The 15982-nt window shown below is 45.9% G+C and overlaps 1 protein-coding gene across 3 annotated transcripts in view; it reads left to right on the top strand.

The window, feature by feature from the left end:
* Window positions 1–15982, top strand: part of BDH1 (3-hydroxybutyrate dehydrogenase 1) — an 18506-nt gene extending 2524 nt beyond the window's left edge. For 2 of the 3 annotated variants that reach the window (XM_075098910.1, XM_075098911.1), the window contains exons 3-7: window positions 2739–2811; window positions 4231–4341; window positions 9482–9623; window positions 11176–11328; window positions 12761–14606. In XM_075098910.1, coding sequence (XP_074955011.1) covers window positions 2739–2811; window positions 4231–4341; window positions 9482–9623; window positions 11176–11328; window positions 12761–13230 — 949 coding nt within the window. In that variant the 3' untranslated portion in view covers window positions 13231–14606. Of the gene's footprint in view, window positions 1–2738; window positions 2812–4230; window positions 4342–9481; window positions 9624–11175; window positions 11329–12760; window positions 14607–14850 lie in introns of those variants that run through there. The other variant, XM_075098912.1, reaches the window with a different exon arrangement.

Raw genomic sequence — 15982 nt, 5'->3', positions numbered from 1 at the left:
ACTTTCAGCATTTTTTTCCCCTTCTTCTTTGTTTTGCTTACTGTGTAGTTGTGCTTTGTGCGTCTTTTACTCAGGGCAAAAATGTGTTGCGTTTTTTGAAGTACCCACAAGCTGCTAAACCTGAAATGGAAATCTCAACTGTCCACCTGAAAGGCAGTGTTGTCACTATACCAGTATCTTAATGCATTGAGGTAGCAATTTTATACTTGACTCTTCAAGCTGAGGACTGCCTTTTTTGGTATAACCGAACATAAGCGAATGCACGGTTACAAGCACAGATTCAATTCGAGGACCATCTGTGCATTTTAAAAGTCTCAGTTGTGGTCAGTAGAACTCAGTCATGCAAAATTACAAAAATGGCTCATGGTGCATTAGCGTACTGTGTGGGGGCTAACATCACAAATGCATTGTAGTTGTTTCCTCTCATGACTTTCCTGCTGATCAGCAGGCAGCATCTATTTTATGCCCTCGCCTTCAGGTCAAGGTAGACAGAATGTCAAGTAGTTATTCTCTACAGGTTATTGTGAGTAGAGTGCAGCAAATGAGTGCTGTTCAGTGAAATAACAGAACCAGACATGACACTGGAAAATAAAAATCAAGTTCATGCAACTAAAAAAAATGTTATGAACATTTCTGGGCACTTTGAGATACAGCAAGAAGCTTACTGTTGAGATGAAAGTTCCAAGCCAGGATTGCAGGTCAGGGATGTTAACACGGACTTTGCCTGGAGACTGACCTGTGCAGCAATTAAATTGGCTGTAACTATTTCAAGAGCTGATTGGCCTGTGACACTCAAAATTAGAAAAAGAGCTAAACTGTCGCATACCGACCTGAGAGGGGAAAGTAGAGTAACCACAGTTCCAGTGGTTGCCTTGGACTAAATTAAGGTGAAATGACACCAAACAATCAGTTAAGCATTTTATTTCAATGCAGAAGTAACTTGAAAACATGGAAAAGTGTTGACGGTGGGGGTTCTTATTAAGAATATTTGTAAAAGAAGAGGGAAAGAAAGGAGAGGGGGGAGAGAGGAGGAGTAGGGAGGGAGAGAGAGGGAGAAAAGAGAAAGAGAGGGAAAGAGAGAGAGATATCACCACCCTTGGATCCAGTGCCAATGACGACAGACATGATGATCCTCTGGTGGTGGGCGTGTGCCAGACTCATTGTTGTAGTGTCTTACAGTCTAAGCCCCACCTTCAGTTATGCCTCCTATGAGCTTATATGGTTCTTGTTCCAGAAGTTTTGTGATCTGAGCAGGTGCCAGCGTGAGGGGTGTTAGCGAGGGTTCTTTCAGGCGGTCATAAGCCCCTTCCTCAAATAGACTTTGTATGACCTCGGCAAGTTGCTAAGTGAGGCCCAGCAGAACCTGGGACTGTGCATGCGCCCCCCATGCCCTGTGTCCAGTTTCCCTCCTGCAGTTTGCAACATCCGGCTTTACAACGTTTGAGACATTAACTCTTTCAGTCCCTTACACTGTTGCAGGAACATGAACAGGCACTGTTGCCTGAATATAAATCAGCTCCTTTTCCATCTGGTTCAAAGCTTCTGCTCTAGCAGACCCTTTTTCTAGCCTTGTTTTCCCAAGATGTAGCTCAGGCCAGAATGTCTGCAGATTGCTCTTCAGTGTAGCACACATCACCCTGGGAGTGCCTGTGATGTCTAAGCAGGAGATACTTGTGAATGATTATGCAAATTCACGTAGAAGAGCTGCCTGGAAGATAAGCTTTGCTGAAGGATAGATGTTGTTAGAGGGGTCAGAGGGTAGATGAAGTACAGCAATGTCAGGGGAAGGCGAGAAGGCTCTGGGAGGGCGATGTTAGTGCCCAAAGCAAAAACGAAACAGCTGATATAGTCTAGAGAGGTGACTGGCAAGGGCAGAGGCTAGGGACACTCTGGTGTGTTCTCTAGGCCCAGTTTTGATGAATGATGGCAAGACCTAAGACAGCATGATGCTACTGGTAGCATAGCTTTTATGAATAGAATCTCGCTCCCCGGAATGGATTGTTGCATTTCTCTGGTCTGTCTTTGTGAACATGGTTTATCTTCCTGGGAGTGAGACATACTATGTGGAGGAGCTTCAGATCTGCATGCCAGGTGTTGCTCAAAGATGTAGCGTCTCTTAGCTTAAACGCTTGCAAAGAAGAGGTATAAAATCTAAGAGCATCAAATGGGTAGTCACTGCAGAAGAAGAAGTCTCACCCAGAATGACAGAAGGGCGGAGCTCTGTGTAAAAGCAGTGAGATAGATCCAAGCAAATTCAGCCATAGTCTGGGAATTTGAGACAATGCCACAGCAGAATCCTTTCATCAGACAAATAAATAACTTCCCTTATCCCGGTTTTGTGCAACTCTTAAGTGAGACCGTTGTTGCTGTTGGAAATGAAAACACTACTGCACATTTTGCAGGTGGAAGCAGCTCTGTGCTTCCAGACCAGGAGCTATTTTAGAATTCTTGGTAATATCCAGACAGCTTCTGCAGCTGGAAATAGCATCAAGGTCTTTTGAGAAACAAATGTTTCCTACTGTAGGAAACACACAGGCACAGACTAAGGAGAACTGTAGACTGGATTCCATCTTCTCAAATGACAGTCTACATCATGTGTATAGGCAACACTACATTCCTTTTCATGTGTATGCTGCAGCACCAGGGTATGGACAAGATATTCTATGCCTGATTGTTCTGTTGTTTGTTTTTGGTTGGTTTTGGTTTTTTCTTTTTTTTTTTTTTTTTTTTTTTAACAGGCCTGTGCAAAGATTCTGCTTCCCGCTGTTGTCCACATGTGGCAGCCGCTCTTATGCAAGTGAAGTCGATCAGGTGAGTGTGATTGTGTTTTCCAGGAACTAGTTCTGCTGAGCTGGGGTTTTAAAATCCCTGAAGCCTGGTGACCAAATTCTTCTTTGCGATTTGCCAGAAAGACTCCGAGCTGGACCTCTCCAGCATACTCCACATTCTTTCCTAGTGCAGAGCTTCCATTGACGTAGCATGGCACATGCTGCTAAGGATGGAAATAAACAATCAGGCTAGTGGGTTTTTTTCTATTTTTGGAACTCACTCAGCAGATGAAATCTTCCACCTTAGAGTGGAGGGAATTTGCATGACAAATTCTCAATAAAGCACTCTTTCTGGAGTATGGTTGTGTAAAGAGACGTAAATAAATCAGTGTCCTCACCTCTTGTTCTGGAGAGTGGCCCTCTTCTTTAACAGCCCTTTCCTTGAGGGTGCTATCTTGCCAGGAACAGTGCCAGACAAAAGGAAGGGGGATGTTTTGCTCTCCTACCTGTCTTGTGGACAGAACTCAGCACTGTAGCAGTGCTAGACTGGGGCAGAGGCTCAGAGGAATTCAGATATGGCCCTCACATCGCTGCTGGGCTTCCAGTCCCTGTATATGCTGGGGAAAGCCAAATTTCTAGTCTGTTAAAGATAAGTTGGAATGAATTGCAAGTAATTGTTACCTAATTACCTCAGCAGCACCTTGCTGCATGTGCATGTGTTACTGCTGGAATGTCTGATACCCCATACAATTTTTAACCTGTCACTTAAGTGCTGCCTCTCTTTGGGTTAGAAGGGATTCGGAGAAGGAAGGAGGTGTACTTGGATTTAAATTGTAAGTTGGAAAAATAAGAAGACCAAAAAACAAACAAAAAGACTGATGACTAACTGGTCTTAATTTCAAATATTGAACCTACTTGATTCTGCTTAGCTTTTAAAACCCAGTACTAGAGGGCTTATGTGCTAGAGAGAGGAAGATGAGTGAGCAGTCAGTAAGGATATCCATATCCTTTCTTCCGGAAAGCTATCTTCCCCATGCCCTGTGGGTTACATGGCACAGAATAGTGGACTCCCGCCTGCTTTGAATATATAGGAACATTTCCTACTGAAGAGAAAACATTCCTTGGGAACTGTCTGGTATATTTTTTAGATTTAAAGATGAATGCGAACTGCCAGCGAATGGTGGTTTGCTTGGTCTCCTTGCCTTGCGAGCCTGTTGCCAGAGGTGCCAAACTTTTCTTTGTGTTGGGAGGACAGTGATCCTGCCTCACTGGAGTGAACTCGGTATGAAACCTTCCTTTCTCGTCTTCAGGAGGCACTGGGTGGCAGTAGCTGGCAACGAGTGTACAGAACGTCCCTGGAATGGACTGCTCCTCGCCAAGGACATGGTTTTGTTCTGTGCACTGCAAATCACTGATTTCAAATACTCAGTTCCAGTGCGCTTTGTTCTGTTTTGTTTTGCAGATTGGCAGCAGAGCTGTGCTTATAACAGGTTGTGACTCAGGGTTTGGATTTGCCTTGGCCAAGCACCTGCACGCCAAAGGCTTCATTGTTTACGCTGGCTGTCTGCAAAAGGTAGGGAAGACAAAAACTGTTCTTCACCTGTGGCACATGTGCAGACCTATAGCAAACCCGATCTTCCCACTCCACTTTGTGCAGCTTTCTGGCAGGGAGAGGGAGGGTGATTGGTAGCCCAAAGGGAAAGAAATGGGTGCTTGAATTTCATAGAGCATAATCTGGTCTAGACCAGAACCAAGCCTGAATGGTATCTGAGGAGGTTCTATATTTGAATCACAACTCTGTGGTCTGTTCCATATCTGATGGACTGGAACCTCAAATCTAATTTTATAGGCTTATCCATAAGCAAGTTTTGGGATCAGGTTGAGTCTGAATCTTTGGCCCTGCTTTCAGACTATACGTGTTTATGCAGGGTTCATTTTGATGAATTGTGACATACACCAAGCCACCGGTGATTTTATGGCATGTGGTACGAGCATGTTTTTATGTATTCATGAGCACAGCCATGCCTCAGTGTGCATTGAGGGTCTCCTGAAATTACTGTGAAGGCTATAGAGTTCCACTAGTGCAAATGAGAGCAGAATCAGGCCACAAATAGCTTTTGATAGACTCCGCAGGAGTGCTCTGTATGGCAGTCAGAGATGCCTGGTCATGGAGAATAGGAGAAAGCTTTAGCCTCTCTCCTTATGAAGCACTGCGCTTTTTTAGCTGCACAGCCGTTTCCCGACAGAAACAAACTTACTCCTTGGGCTGTCCTGAGGTGGGTAGGTTATTTTGATGCAAATCTTTTATCTCACTCATCACTATAAATGGATCTTGAACACTTACATTATTTAAAGAGAATTTGCCAGGTGTTTTTTAGTGTTATCAATACTCTTTCTGCTATTATTTTTTCCATTATTTCTAAGTTTTGCTTAAATTATTAGTTTCTTCCTGCTGCATTTTTCAAAAGAGAAGTTTGTGTTTTGTTAGCTCTGTCCCTTGTGGTGTCTCAGCTTTGGGTCAAGGGTTTATTTGTTAACCTGAGCTCCCTCTACAGGCTTCACAGCAGAACAAGACATTTCTTATAAACTGCTTTTCAAAAGGTGTAAAGGGAGAGGGTAGACCAGTACTTTTTTGGCAGATATTTGTACTCAGCTTTTGTAACTGAAGATCAGCATTAGAGAATATAAGAACGTTGAGACTTAAAAACCAGTTAGGAATAATAGCCTGCCTCTGTAGACAGGAACCAAAAATTTCAGAGCTGCAAAGTTACTTCTGGGTTTCAGTTCCTCTGTCTGATCTGCCAGAAGACCAGATTTTCAGTGAGCGTATCTTTAACTGTCACTGAAACCTCCCTTCCTTTTAGGTGTTTTCAGTACTTATTCTACTGAATACATGGTAGTGGAAGATCTTGGCCTCTGACAATTTTGGCATAAGCTGACATGCAGCAGCATGACAGAGCTCTTTTTGGCTTTGATTAATATTTCTTTCCTTGCCAAAAATCAGCAGAAAGCTTTGCTTTATTACTGTGTAATTAAATACTGCTTCTTTAGCTGGACTCACATCCCATGTTCCAAAATCTGTGTGACTATGGCAAGACTGGTAACAGCAGTTCTCATCAGAAAAACACTGTAAAATGCCAAAGCTCCTTAGTTAACAGGTTGGCCTCCTATGTGTCTTCAGGCCATATACTTTATGTAGAACTGCTCTGTAGAACTAAAACAACTCCAGGAGACTGAGCTGATTTCCACATTAGTGCCACAAGTTTCACTAGCAAAACCAGAAGCAGAATTCTGATCAGAGTGTAATTATTGCTGGTGCTGATTTTAGGGGCAGAGAAAGCCTGGTGTGTTTTTAGGTGCTAGATAGAAGTGGAGGTAGAAATAAGAAGAATCATCTTTGGCTTGGGTGTATTTGACCTAACCCCAAAAGGGAGGAAATGACTCTGAAACCTCAGTGTTATTTTCATAGGACTGTTTTTCACAGCACACCTGCACATCAGAGGCATACTCCAGCTTGAGGAACCATCATGTCCTCAGGGTATGCGCTGTTCTCAGGAATGTCATGTCCTTATTGTAGATTAAAAGTGTATGCAGTGCTGACTCATCAGGAAAGGTTTCCTAGAGTGACCAGATCCTGAGCGCCGGACTGTATTTTTACTGAAGGAAACCTGAGAGAGGTGTTCAGAGTCAGGACTGAAGGGAGTCCAAGGATGGATCTGCGCTAACAGTGTGCTGTTTCACATACAGTTTCTTCCTAACATTTTCACTGGCAAATATATTCATGTGAGAGTTGTGTTGATGCTTCACTGCCAAAAGACAGCAGTAGACTGGATCCAGTGAACGATCACGTTGCAGCTGTCTTATTTTTTCCTCTTTGGTTAATAGCTGGAGGAGCCAGCTGACACAAGCTGAAGAAGGTATTTTTCCATCAGTATCTGTTACCAGTGGACATATGTGATATTTGTCACGGCTGTCAGGAGTGTGGTGGAACCCCTGTTTGCTTTGCTTGATGTGCTCAGGCCTGTGGGGGCTTGCAGGGGGATGAGAGGCAGACGTTATCTGAGCAAGCCAGCATGCAGGCCTGTTTCTGTAGGGCTCAAGAAGGGTGCTCAGAGCCACAGGGTGTTACATACCACTTCAGGGACACACTGATAAAGATATAAGCTGAAGCACATGGGCCCCAGAGGGCGGCCATGGAAAAAGGAAGATGAGGCAGCAGCGTGCTTTTTCATTGTGCAAGAGCTGGGTCCTCTTGCCATGGGGACAGTGGACCCTGGGACTGACAGCAGAGATGTGCTGGTCTCTTGGCATAGCATGAGAAGGCCCTTCCACTCCTGTGTATGAGCCAGGGGTTGTGGAACAGGCTGCGTCCCATGCCAGGAGAGCATGACAATCACGGCGTGCCTGACTTGAACACCACCCATCTGCCATTTCTGAAGAGCCAAAGGAACAGCCCTGTGGGTGTGGGTTAATGTCCAGAGCCTAGCTCTTGGCCAGGATCCCAGCCCCAAGGGTCCCTGTCCAAGCACCCAGCTGCGTGAGGGTGGGAGGGCAGGAGGGATGTTGGTTTGCTGAGCCAACCCTGTAAGGGAGGAAGAAGAGGATGCTGTGAAGGTCCCCGTAGAGCTTACAAGGCCTCTGAGGCTGGTGTGTTGCTGTGGCCCAGAGATTTTGTAGCACCTTGCAGGCGTGGGATCAGGGAAAGAAGCACCTTGGCCTTATCGCTCTTCCTCTTCCCTTCAGCCATGTCTGCTGTTCCCAAGGGACTTGCATGCTTGCATTTGCTGATCCTCTACTGGCATTCCTACATGTGCCACTTGTATGCTTTTCAATGATTTGCCATCCACACTGGCTTCAGCACCACAGTGCTTTTGAGTGAGCTGCAAACTTAGCACAAAACTCTATTTTCAGTCACCATTAAAAGCAAACATCACTAAGCTGTGCATGGGACTTATAACTGCTCCATTTTGTATGTGTTACGCTTCCATGTGGAGAGAGTGCAGTAGGTGCCTTCTCTTAAGGTCAAACACTAACTGGTATTAACAGTCTGCAGCGGAATAAGGAAGGGTGGAGAAGATGACAGAGGAGACATCAGGTACTTGAGTTAGTGAACTGTCTGTAAGCACAGCAGATAAGCCCAGGAATGAGAGGAACCAAGAGAAAGTGTTTGGAAGACCAGGTGGCACAGAGACAGGGGGATGTGTGGCCACCCTTGTGTGGTATCTAAAGTGTAATGTCTGAAGGGGACTCTCACTCCTGGGGGGGCAGATGGGCAGCCTGGGTTCAGACTGCAGAGATGAGCACCATCTCATTGACAGCTTACTACTGAGTCTCTGACAGGGAGTGCCTGTGGCTCGAGATGTTTAAAATGAGCTAAAATTCAGCTGTCAGGAAACAGCCCTGCCATGAAGAACTGACCTGTTGCAGGTCAGAAGAAAAAAAAGCTATCAAAAAAAAGCCTCGTCTATCACACCTGCCTTGTAAAAGCTCAGGAGTGAATAATGCTTGCCTGCTGATGCTGACAGAGTGACTAGGGCTACCTGGAGGGTTGAGTGATGGGGGAAGAAGAGCTGAGCAGCCGTCAGATTATCTTGGGGACATGTTCCATGGCTAGCCTAGTAATGGGGAGTAAAAACCTTCTAGTGAGGGATGATGTTGAGGGGACAGAGGGAGTTTCTTATAGTAAAGACAGGGATGTTCCCAAAAAGTTATTATTTTCGGAGCTAGACTTCACCATCCTCTACAAAAGTACCCTGGAGTGGCCAGCACAGTCCAGTAGCTTATAGTCATGGGAGTGATTCAGGTGTAGTCCCAAACTCATATTATCCTACGTCTGTGTCCTGGAAGCACCATAGCCAGGCTTTACAACTGTGAATGGACTAGCTCTGGGCATGCCAGGCTTGTTGCTAGCAGCATCTAGCCTGTGTGAAAAGTATCTCAGGGGTTGGCTGCAGTTACCTGGCTGGGCTGTGAGGCAGTATGTGTATACTGAGCTGAGAAAAAAAGGAGTGGAGATGGGAAATGGGAGTGAGGAAAAAGCTCATGGGAGGAGGCAGAGGAGAGAGCAAGATGCTGGAAAAGGCACCAGGTGGAATTGCTAGCAGGCAAGCTGGCCAGGCTGTGTAGGAGTCTGTTGGAGGCAGTAGGGAGGTTTCCAGGCAGTGGGAGCTATGTGCGTAGATCAGCCGAAGGGAAAAAGCAGTGGGCAGACAGTCTTTATTCTAGGACTGTCACTCCCAGAGCTGGCGATGTGACTGAGAAGCACATGCAACATACATGTGCAGCCACTCATCGGCTATTTTATACCATACCCCTGCCAAGCTATTTGCTGTGCCCCGCATGCAAGCCAAACTGAGGATGGCACCATGTTCCCACCACTGTGGTAGTGGGGCATAGCTTGATCTCAGGAGCTTGTACTGGGCAGAAGTCGTCTTGCCAGGGCAGATCCAGCACTGGCTGCTTTCTTAGTGGTCGAAGCAGTTTGTACCAGCTGACTCGGTGACAGGGCTTATGGTCAGATGGAGATGCCTGAGGAATGGTGTTCTGCTGCAGGAGCAGCCCTGTCTGTTCCCCTTCTTAGAGCTGCAGGATTGCCCTGATGTTTTGTGACTGCCTTGTGCATTCTCTTTTGCTTGATTTGATGGTTGCTATGCATTTGATCTTCTACACAAGCTCTTCAGCCAGCTTCAGACCAGTGCTTTCTTCCCCTCTAGAACAAGGGAGATGGTGGCTCCAAGGATCTGGACAACATGAACAGTGATCGAATGAGAACTGTCCAGCTTAATGTCTGTGACAGCAAAGAAGTGGACCAAGCAGTGGAGCACGTGAATAACAGCCTGGAGGACCCAGAGAAAGGTAGGTGCGTGCAGTGGGCTCTAAGGTCACATAGGTGGCAGGAGCTCCCTCAGCTGGGCTCTGAGAGCATTTCAGGGCATATTTCAAAAGCTGAGCATATCATTGAAGGACACAAAGCTTTGAGGAGCAGCATTGCAGAGCAAATGGCCTGTTTAAATGTTGTGCCATATCAGAAAGCAGCTTCCCACTTAAGACAGCATCTACAAAGAAAACTGCTGTTTTTCTCCACTAGCTCTTGTAGGGGTGTTAGCAGAAATCAGGGCGGTGTTCAAGGCCCTGGGAGTAGCGCTTTATTCCTGTGACTTGAAGTTTATCATGACTCCCTTTATGTTGTAAAACCTGGCCAGTGCCCAAAGATTGGGGATTAGCAATGAAAAGTCTCCCCAAAACTTTCCAAAGGCAAAGGAAATGGAGAGGTTTTCCAAAGGATTTACCATGAAGCCAGCTGAGTATCATTAATGCCATTGCAGATAGTACCATATATTACAGATTTCAGAGTTCAGGGGATAGCTTGTAACTCACTTTCTTAGCCTGCCTACCTCATTCTGCTGAGGTGATGACAGCAAATCCTGCTTCAGTACTGTGGAAAATCCCAGTTGATCATGCATTCCTGAAACCTTTCCATCCTTTGGTGAACTACGTTTTTCCCCTAAAGAACATGCACACCTCAACCCATGAAGGTTGTTTAAAAGCAAAAAAAACCTGGTAATGTTTTATTTTGGATTTTGCATAAACCTATTTCTTTTTCTTTTCTTGGTATTTAATTTTTAAATAAGGATATTCTATATAAATTAAGTTTTCTAGCCCTGTATTCTCAAGCACAGGCCAGGATGAAGTTGCCTTTTCTGGGCTGCTTCTGAGAACACAGATCTGGACACAGCCAACAGATAACAGTGAGTTTTTCTAAACAGCAGAGAGAAGCCATCCCAGACTGTTTCCTGTGCAATTAGAATATGATATGGAGTGAGTTCATTTTATTCCAAATTCCTTTAAATTTTTTTCTTTTAATTGCCAACTGAGTTGGTAGCTTCAGTTGTTGCCATGTTGGTTGCAGCAGAATAAAAGGGAGAGGCCATGGCATGCGTGCCCACATCCTCCTTCCTGGCACTGCAGACATTCTAGTTCTTATGGTGACACAAGGGATTTTACTTTGAAAGAATTACTCTTTTGTTTCTTACAAGGTCTTTCCTAATCTTACAATTTGCATTTAGGGATGATATTTTGCTTCTTTGAAAAAATCATGACAGATAAAAAGAGAATGGCAAGGAGCACAGCTTAGACAAGGCTGAAGTTCCCTGCTGGCTCAGAACTTCCCAGCAAGCCTAACTCACGGTACTTTGTGGCTGCAGCATTGGGCATTACAGGAAGATCCTGACTGTCGTTATATTTACTCAGGGGCTGAGGTTTGCTCTAGACTCTCTTCCTTCTGGATTTCGTCGTAGTGAAAAGCTCTGTGGTGTGGTTCCATAATCTATTAGCAAGGCTTTTTCCAAGCTGTTCTCATTAGCATCCCAGAGGGAAAGCTTTCTACTTGGTTCTTTTTTCCTTCCAGGGCTCTGGGGGCTGGTTAACAATGCTGGGATCTCCACATTCGGGGAAGTAGAGTTCACAAGCATGGACACCTACATGGAGGTAGCTGAAGTGAATCTGTGGGGGACTGTGCGAACCACCAAAGCTTTCCTCCCGCTCATCCGGAGGTCAAAGGGTGAGTGGTCTCCTCTGGACTGGCACCCCCTGGAGCAGGTCCCCCATCCTGCCCCATGTCTTGCTGTGTTAGAGGCCAGAAGGTCTGTTAAGCTTCATTCTGCACCATTGGCGACCTTCACACCTTTACAGACAGAATGGGACCCACAGCATACACACAAATGACAGATTTCCTAACCACTCTGAGTTACACAGCAAGGCAGCAGTCCTGAAAAAGTTGTTATTTATCTTTCCCATCTGTGCTGCCTCCTCCTGCAACATCCCACGCAAGATCTAATCCGTCATACCTTCTTTCACCTGTTCAGAAGCTGCAGCTCACCATAAATTCCAGTGCCAGGAGCAATCCTCCTCTCTACAAAAACCAGCTGTGCCAGTGCTGGGCAGGGTGGGCAGCAGCGGTGTGCTATGACATGCATCTTGCAGGGAAGTTGTCAGCTGTGCGCTGTGTTACTTTGGGAGCTTGTAAGGTATGAGAGGTGGGGTTTGTACAGGAAAGGAACACAGACCTGGAGGTTGCATGGGTCTTGGCATAAAGGGGCAAAAGCTTTCCTGTACTGGGGCCAACTACCTAACTAAATGAGAATATTTTTTACTCTTGAGGCATCCACAGACATTAACAGTGTTGGTTTTGTAGTCTTGTGCTGCAGACCCAGGCTGTATGTGGCTCAGGGAGCATTTCTTACACCATGGAAACGTATCTACTTCTGTTGGTGGAAGTGTCTTTTTCTAACCCAACTCAGCAATGAGCACTGATAGAAAGTGCAGAGAACTGCAACCTCTGGTTAGACTGCAGCATCCACAATCTCCTACCAGCAGTCTCCCCAGCCAAAATGGATGGATGGCTGGCTTCTGGAGAGGAGAAAGGCCCCAGCTCTGTGCATGGAGCCATAATCCAGCTGTCCCACAAAAAAGGGTGCAGTGGACTTTGACTGCTCTGCCATTTGTGGTGCAGGAGCAATCCATTTCCCTTTTAAGAGGCAGACACTGTAAGTCACCGTTGGGCTCCTAGATTTTGTGCCTTTGACTTGCAAATAAACAAGCTTAGCCTTAGTGCCAGAGGCTTTCTCTGCTGCAGCTTCTTCTTGTCTGGGCTCAGCCCTGATTGCTGCTGAACAATCCTGTTTCCCTCCGTGCAGGTTCTGTCCAGCCTTTTCTGTGTTCCCCATAGCACTGAGCTTTGTGTGTAACCATGTGCCTGTGCCCTCAGGTATAAAGAGCCAGAGAGCACAAGCAGTGTCATGAGCAATGCCTGAAGGCCATTGCATAGGACAGCAGTGCTCTCAGGTAGAGCCACCAGCAGGTCTGCCAGGCAGCCCGACATATGCAGTGGGGGGGTGGATGCACATTCAGGAATCTGCTGGGCGGTGCACGTCAGGTATCTGCTTTGGATCAGGTACCACAGCTCAGCTGTGCTTTGCCTGGCCTCTGCCTAGGTCGTGTGGTGAACATCAGTAGCATGATGGGTCGGATGGGTAGTCCTGCCCGGTCACCCTACTGCATCACGAAGTTTGGCGTGGAAGCCTTCTCCGACTGCCTGCGGTACGAAATGCAGCCCCAGGGAGTAATGGTCAGCATTGTGGAGCCTGGCAACTTCATAGCTGCCACCAACCTGTACAGCCCCGAGCGAATCAAAGCCATAGCTGACAAAATGTGGGATGAGCTCCCCGAGATAGTGCGCAAAGACTATGGCAGGAAGTACTTCGATGAGCAGGTCAGCAAGATGGAGACGTACTGCAACAGCGGCTCAACAGACACCTCACCAGTCATCGAAAGTGTCGCCCATGCGCTCACCTCCACGACCCCCTACACCCGCTACCACCCCATGGATTACTACTGGTGGCTGCGCATGCAGATCATGACGCACATGCCTGCTGCCATTTCGGATCGGCTCTATGTCTACTGAGGCCTCACGCTCCTAGGGTAACCAGGTGGGAAATTTGTTTTAAAGAGAGCATTGTACACACTTCCCATTAGTTGTTTTTAAATTTTTCTAACCTCATTTCAGAGTACTGTATTTTAGCTCTAAGGGGTTCATTTAAACATCTGACATAACCTAAAGGGCAGTAATTTGCAAGAATACTTCATAGGCAGGAATACATTATGTTTGTGCAGGGACATTGATTCTTGGCTATTTATTTCATTTAATCTTTTTTCTTTCACCTCAAAAGTCAAGTTAAAATCATTATTTAAACTGCAATTGCTCTGAAGTGTTTTCAGAATTATTTCTGCTGATGGCTGAACACAATCTTCACAATTCCTGCCTAGGATGCAGCCTTCACACCATAAAACAGGACCTCCGTGCTGTAATGGCAAACCACTGCCTCCTCATGACAAAGGGTGTCCAACAGGCCTGGTCACAGTAGCCCAAGGCAGAGCAGAGGCTTCTTTAATTTGGGGATCAGAACTCAAAATGCTCGAGGTGCTGAAACTGAGCAACTGACCCTGTCCCTTTCTCTCTTAGAATTATACTGATGAAACCTTAGAGAAAAGGAACCAGTCTGTTTTTCTTGCGTGCTTTCTTGCAAAGGAGTTCAACAATTTAGGGACTCAATCCTGCAGACCTTTCCCACAGGAGTTTCTTACTCATATGAGCATTCCCATGAGTGTGAGCAGCTTTATGCACAGGACTGCAGGCATCAGGATTGGCCCATACTACCATTTCTTTTCTCTTCAGGAGTAATTGCACTTGAGCTCCAGACTTAGTTTGGAGAACAGTTTCATTCCAGCTCCTATAATCTGAGGGTCACCACTGAGCAGAGGGAAGCAGAGAGGGTTATAGTCACACCAATGAATGGCGTTCTTACCAGGAACCTCGGAGTTACACCAAAGTATTTGCACAGCACCTCACACAGAAGGGCCTTAACCCTGTCCAGGGCCTCTAGGCACTGTTGCAGAGCAGGTGATGATAACAGTAATAGCTTTCATTGAAGGAGTCACTGAGCTGAAATACATCTAACATTGATATAAATCTAACAGAACGTCCATAACAATAAAGTTAACTTTAAGAGCAGTTTCATTTCCACGATGGTTGTTTACATGTCTGAGAAACATTTTTTGTACTGTAGGAAAAGAAAAGGAAAAAACCATAAAAGATCCTTTCATGGGACAATGCGGAAAGAGTTAAATTTTTTTTAAGCTTGAAAGGCAAAAACCAAACAAGTAATTAAAATACCATTGTTAGTAAAGTTAAAGAGAAGGGATCTCACATGCTCTAGTAACATACCGTGACATGATCAAGCTCCTTTGGCTTAATAAATGTATACATGAATGGTAACAAAATCCAGAGGCTCTCTGTCTTTGTTTTCCAATATTTAAGGTGAAAAAAGCTCACATCCATTAGTCGTGTTTTTTTAATTTGGTGAGGTTCATGCCTGTTGTGCATATACACTGCATTCGGAGGCTGCTTTGCAGCCTTGGGTCTTGCATGTCCATGTTGGGTACTGCAAGACTTCTGCAGGAGTACCAGGTGTATCCTGCATCTCATGACAAATATGCCTAACCCCTGGACTCTTTGTATTCACAGTTCTTAAACCTGCATCTGTACCGGGCTCCAACAGATTACAAGAGATTATTATGGATTATTCCCAGGGAGTGGGAAGAGAAACTGAGCTCTGAAGAGGGGAGGGGAGTGGCAGTGATTCAGCAGGGTGGGCACACAGCCGGTCACTGAGAGACCCGAAATAAAACCCTGGGAGAGACTTGCTGGCTTTGTGATCTTCTCCAGAGTCCTAGTGTCTTGTGGTAGCTGCATCTTGTGGTGCATTTTCCTATAAGCAGACTTCTCTCTAGGACAAAACATAAGAGTATGAACCACAAGAGACCCAGCAGTCACAGGGACCAACTTGCAACACAGAGCAAAACACCTGGCTAACAATGTTTGCTGCAGATGACGCAGCAGAAGGAGAAAAGCTTTTACAAGAGAAGTCCTTGCAGTCTTTAGCCCCAAGATGCCAAGTAACACCAAAAAATCATGTCATTCCGTTTGGGGTGCAAGGTCCCAATATTACACGTGTTGCTGGGTTCTGATACAGATGACAAGTTAGATATGGAAAAGACTGGGTGCGCAGCTGAGTTCTCTCAGTTTAGCTCAGAGACCCCTGAGAGCAAATTAGCAGACATTTAATAGTACCATGTTCATTCCCAGCCAGAAAGATAAAGCCAAACAGTGCTCATGTCTGTACAACGTCTCTCCTGGAAGCTTCTGAACCCTTTCACATGAGGTACTCACAGAGAGCTCCGAAGCCGTGCCGCTGCTCAGGGGCCGGAGGAGATGTGACGGTACTGCTGCCCTGCAGCGCGATTCACAGGAGACCCTGTGGCCAAATACGATGAGGAGGCAATGGCTAGGATGCTCCTGTGCATCATGGCTGTTCCTAGGTTTCTGTGTGACTTTTCCTGACACTGGGAGAGTTTGGTGGCTGATACGTGGTCAGGAAGGCAGCAAGCTGGCTAGTTTTCCTGATGGGATCTTGGCAATCCCACAATTTCAGGGTTTGTCCTGAGAAGCGCATTAAAAGCTAATCCCCTCTGGTTTTGCATTACCGTCCTTGCGACTCAGTGCATTCCATGTCCAGCCTGCAACGTGCCACCATGGCTCCTGGAATAGCTTCAGCCCACTATGTTTATTAGAACATTAAAAAGAACAAAAGCATTGC

This window comes from Phalacrocorax aristotelis, chromosome 7, assembly GCF_949628215.1.
Source record: "Phalacrocorax aristotelis chromosome 7, bGulAri2.1, whole genome shotgun sequence".
Lineage (NCBI taxonomy): Eukaryota > Metazoa > Chordata > Aves > Suliformes > Phalacrocoracidae > Phalacrocorax > Phalacrocorax aristotelis.
This window is presented reverse-complemented; position numbering and strand designations above follow the sequence as displayed.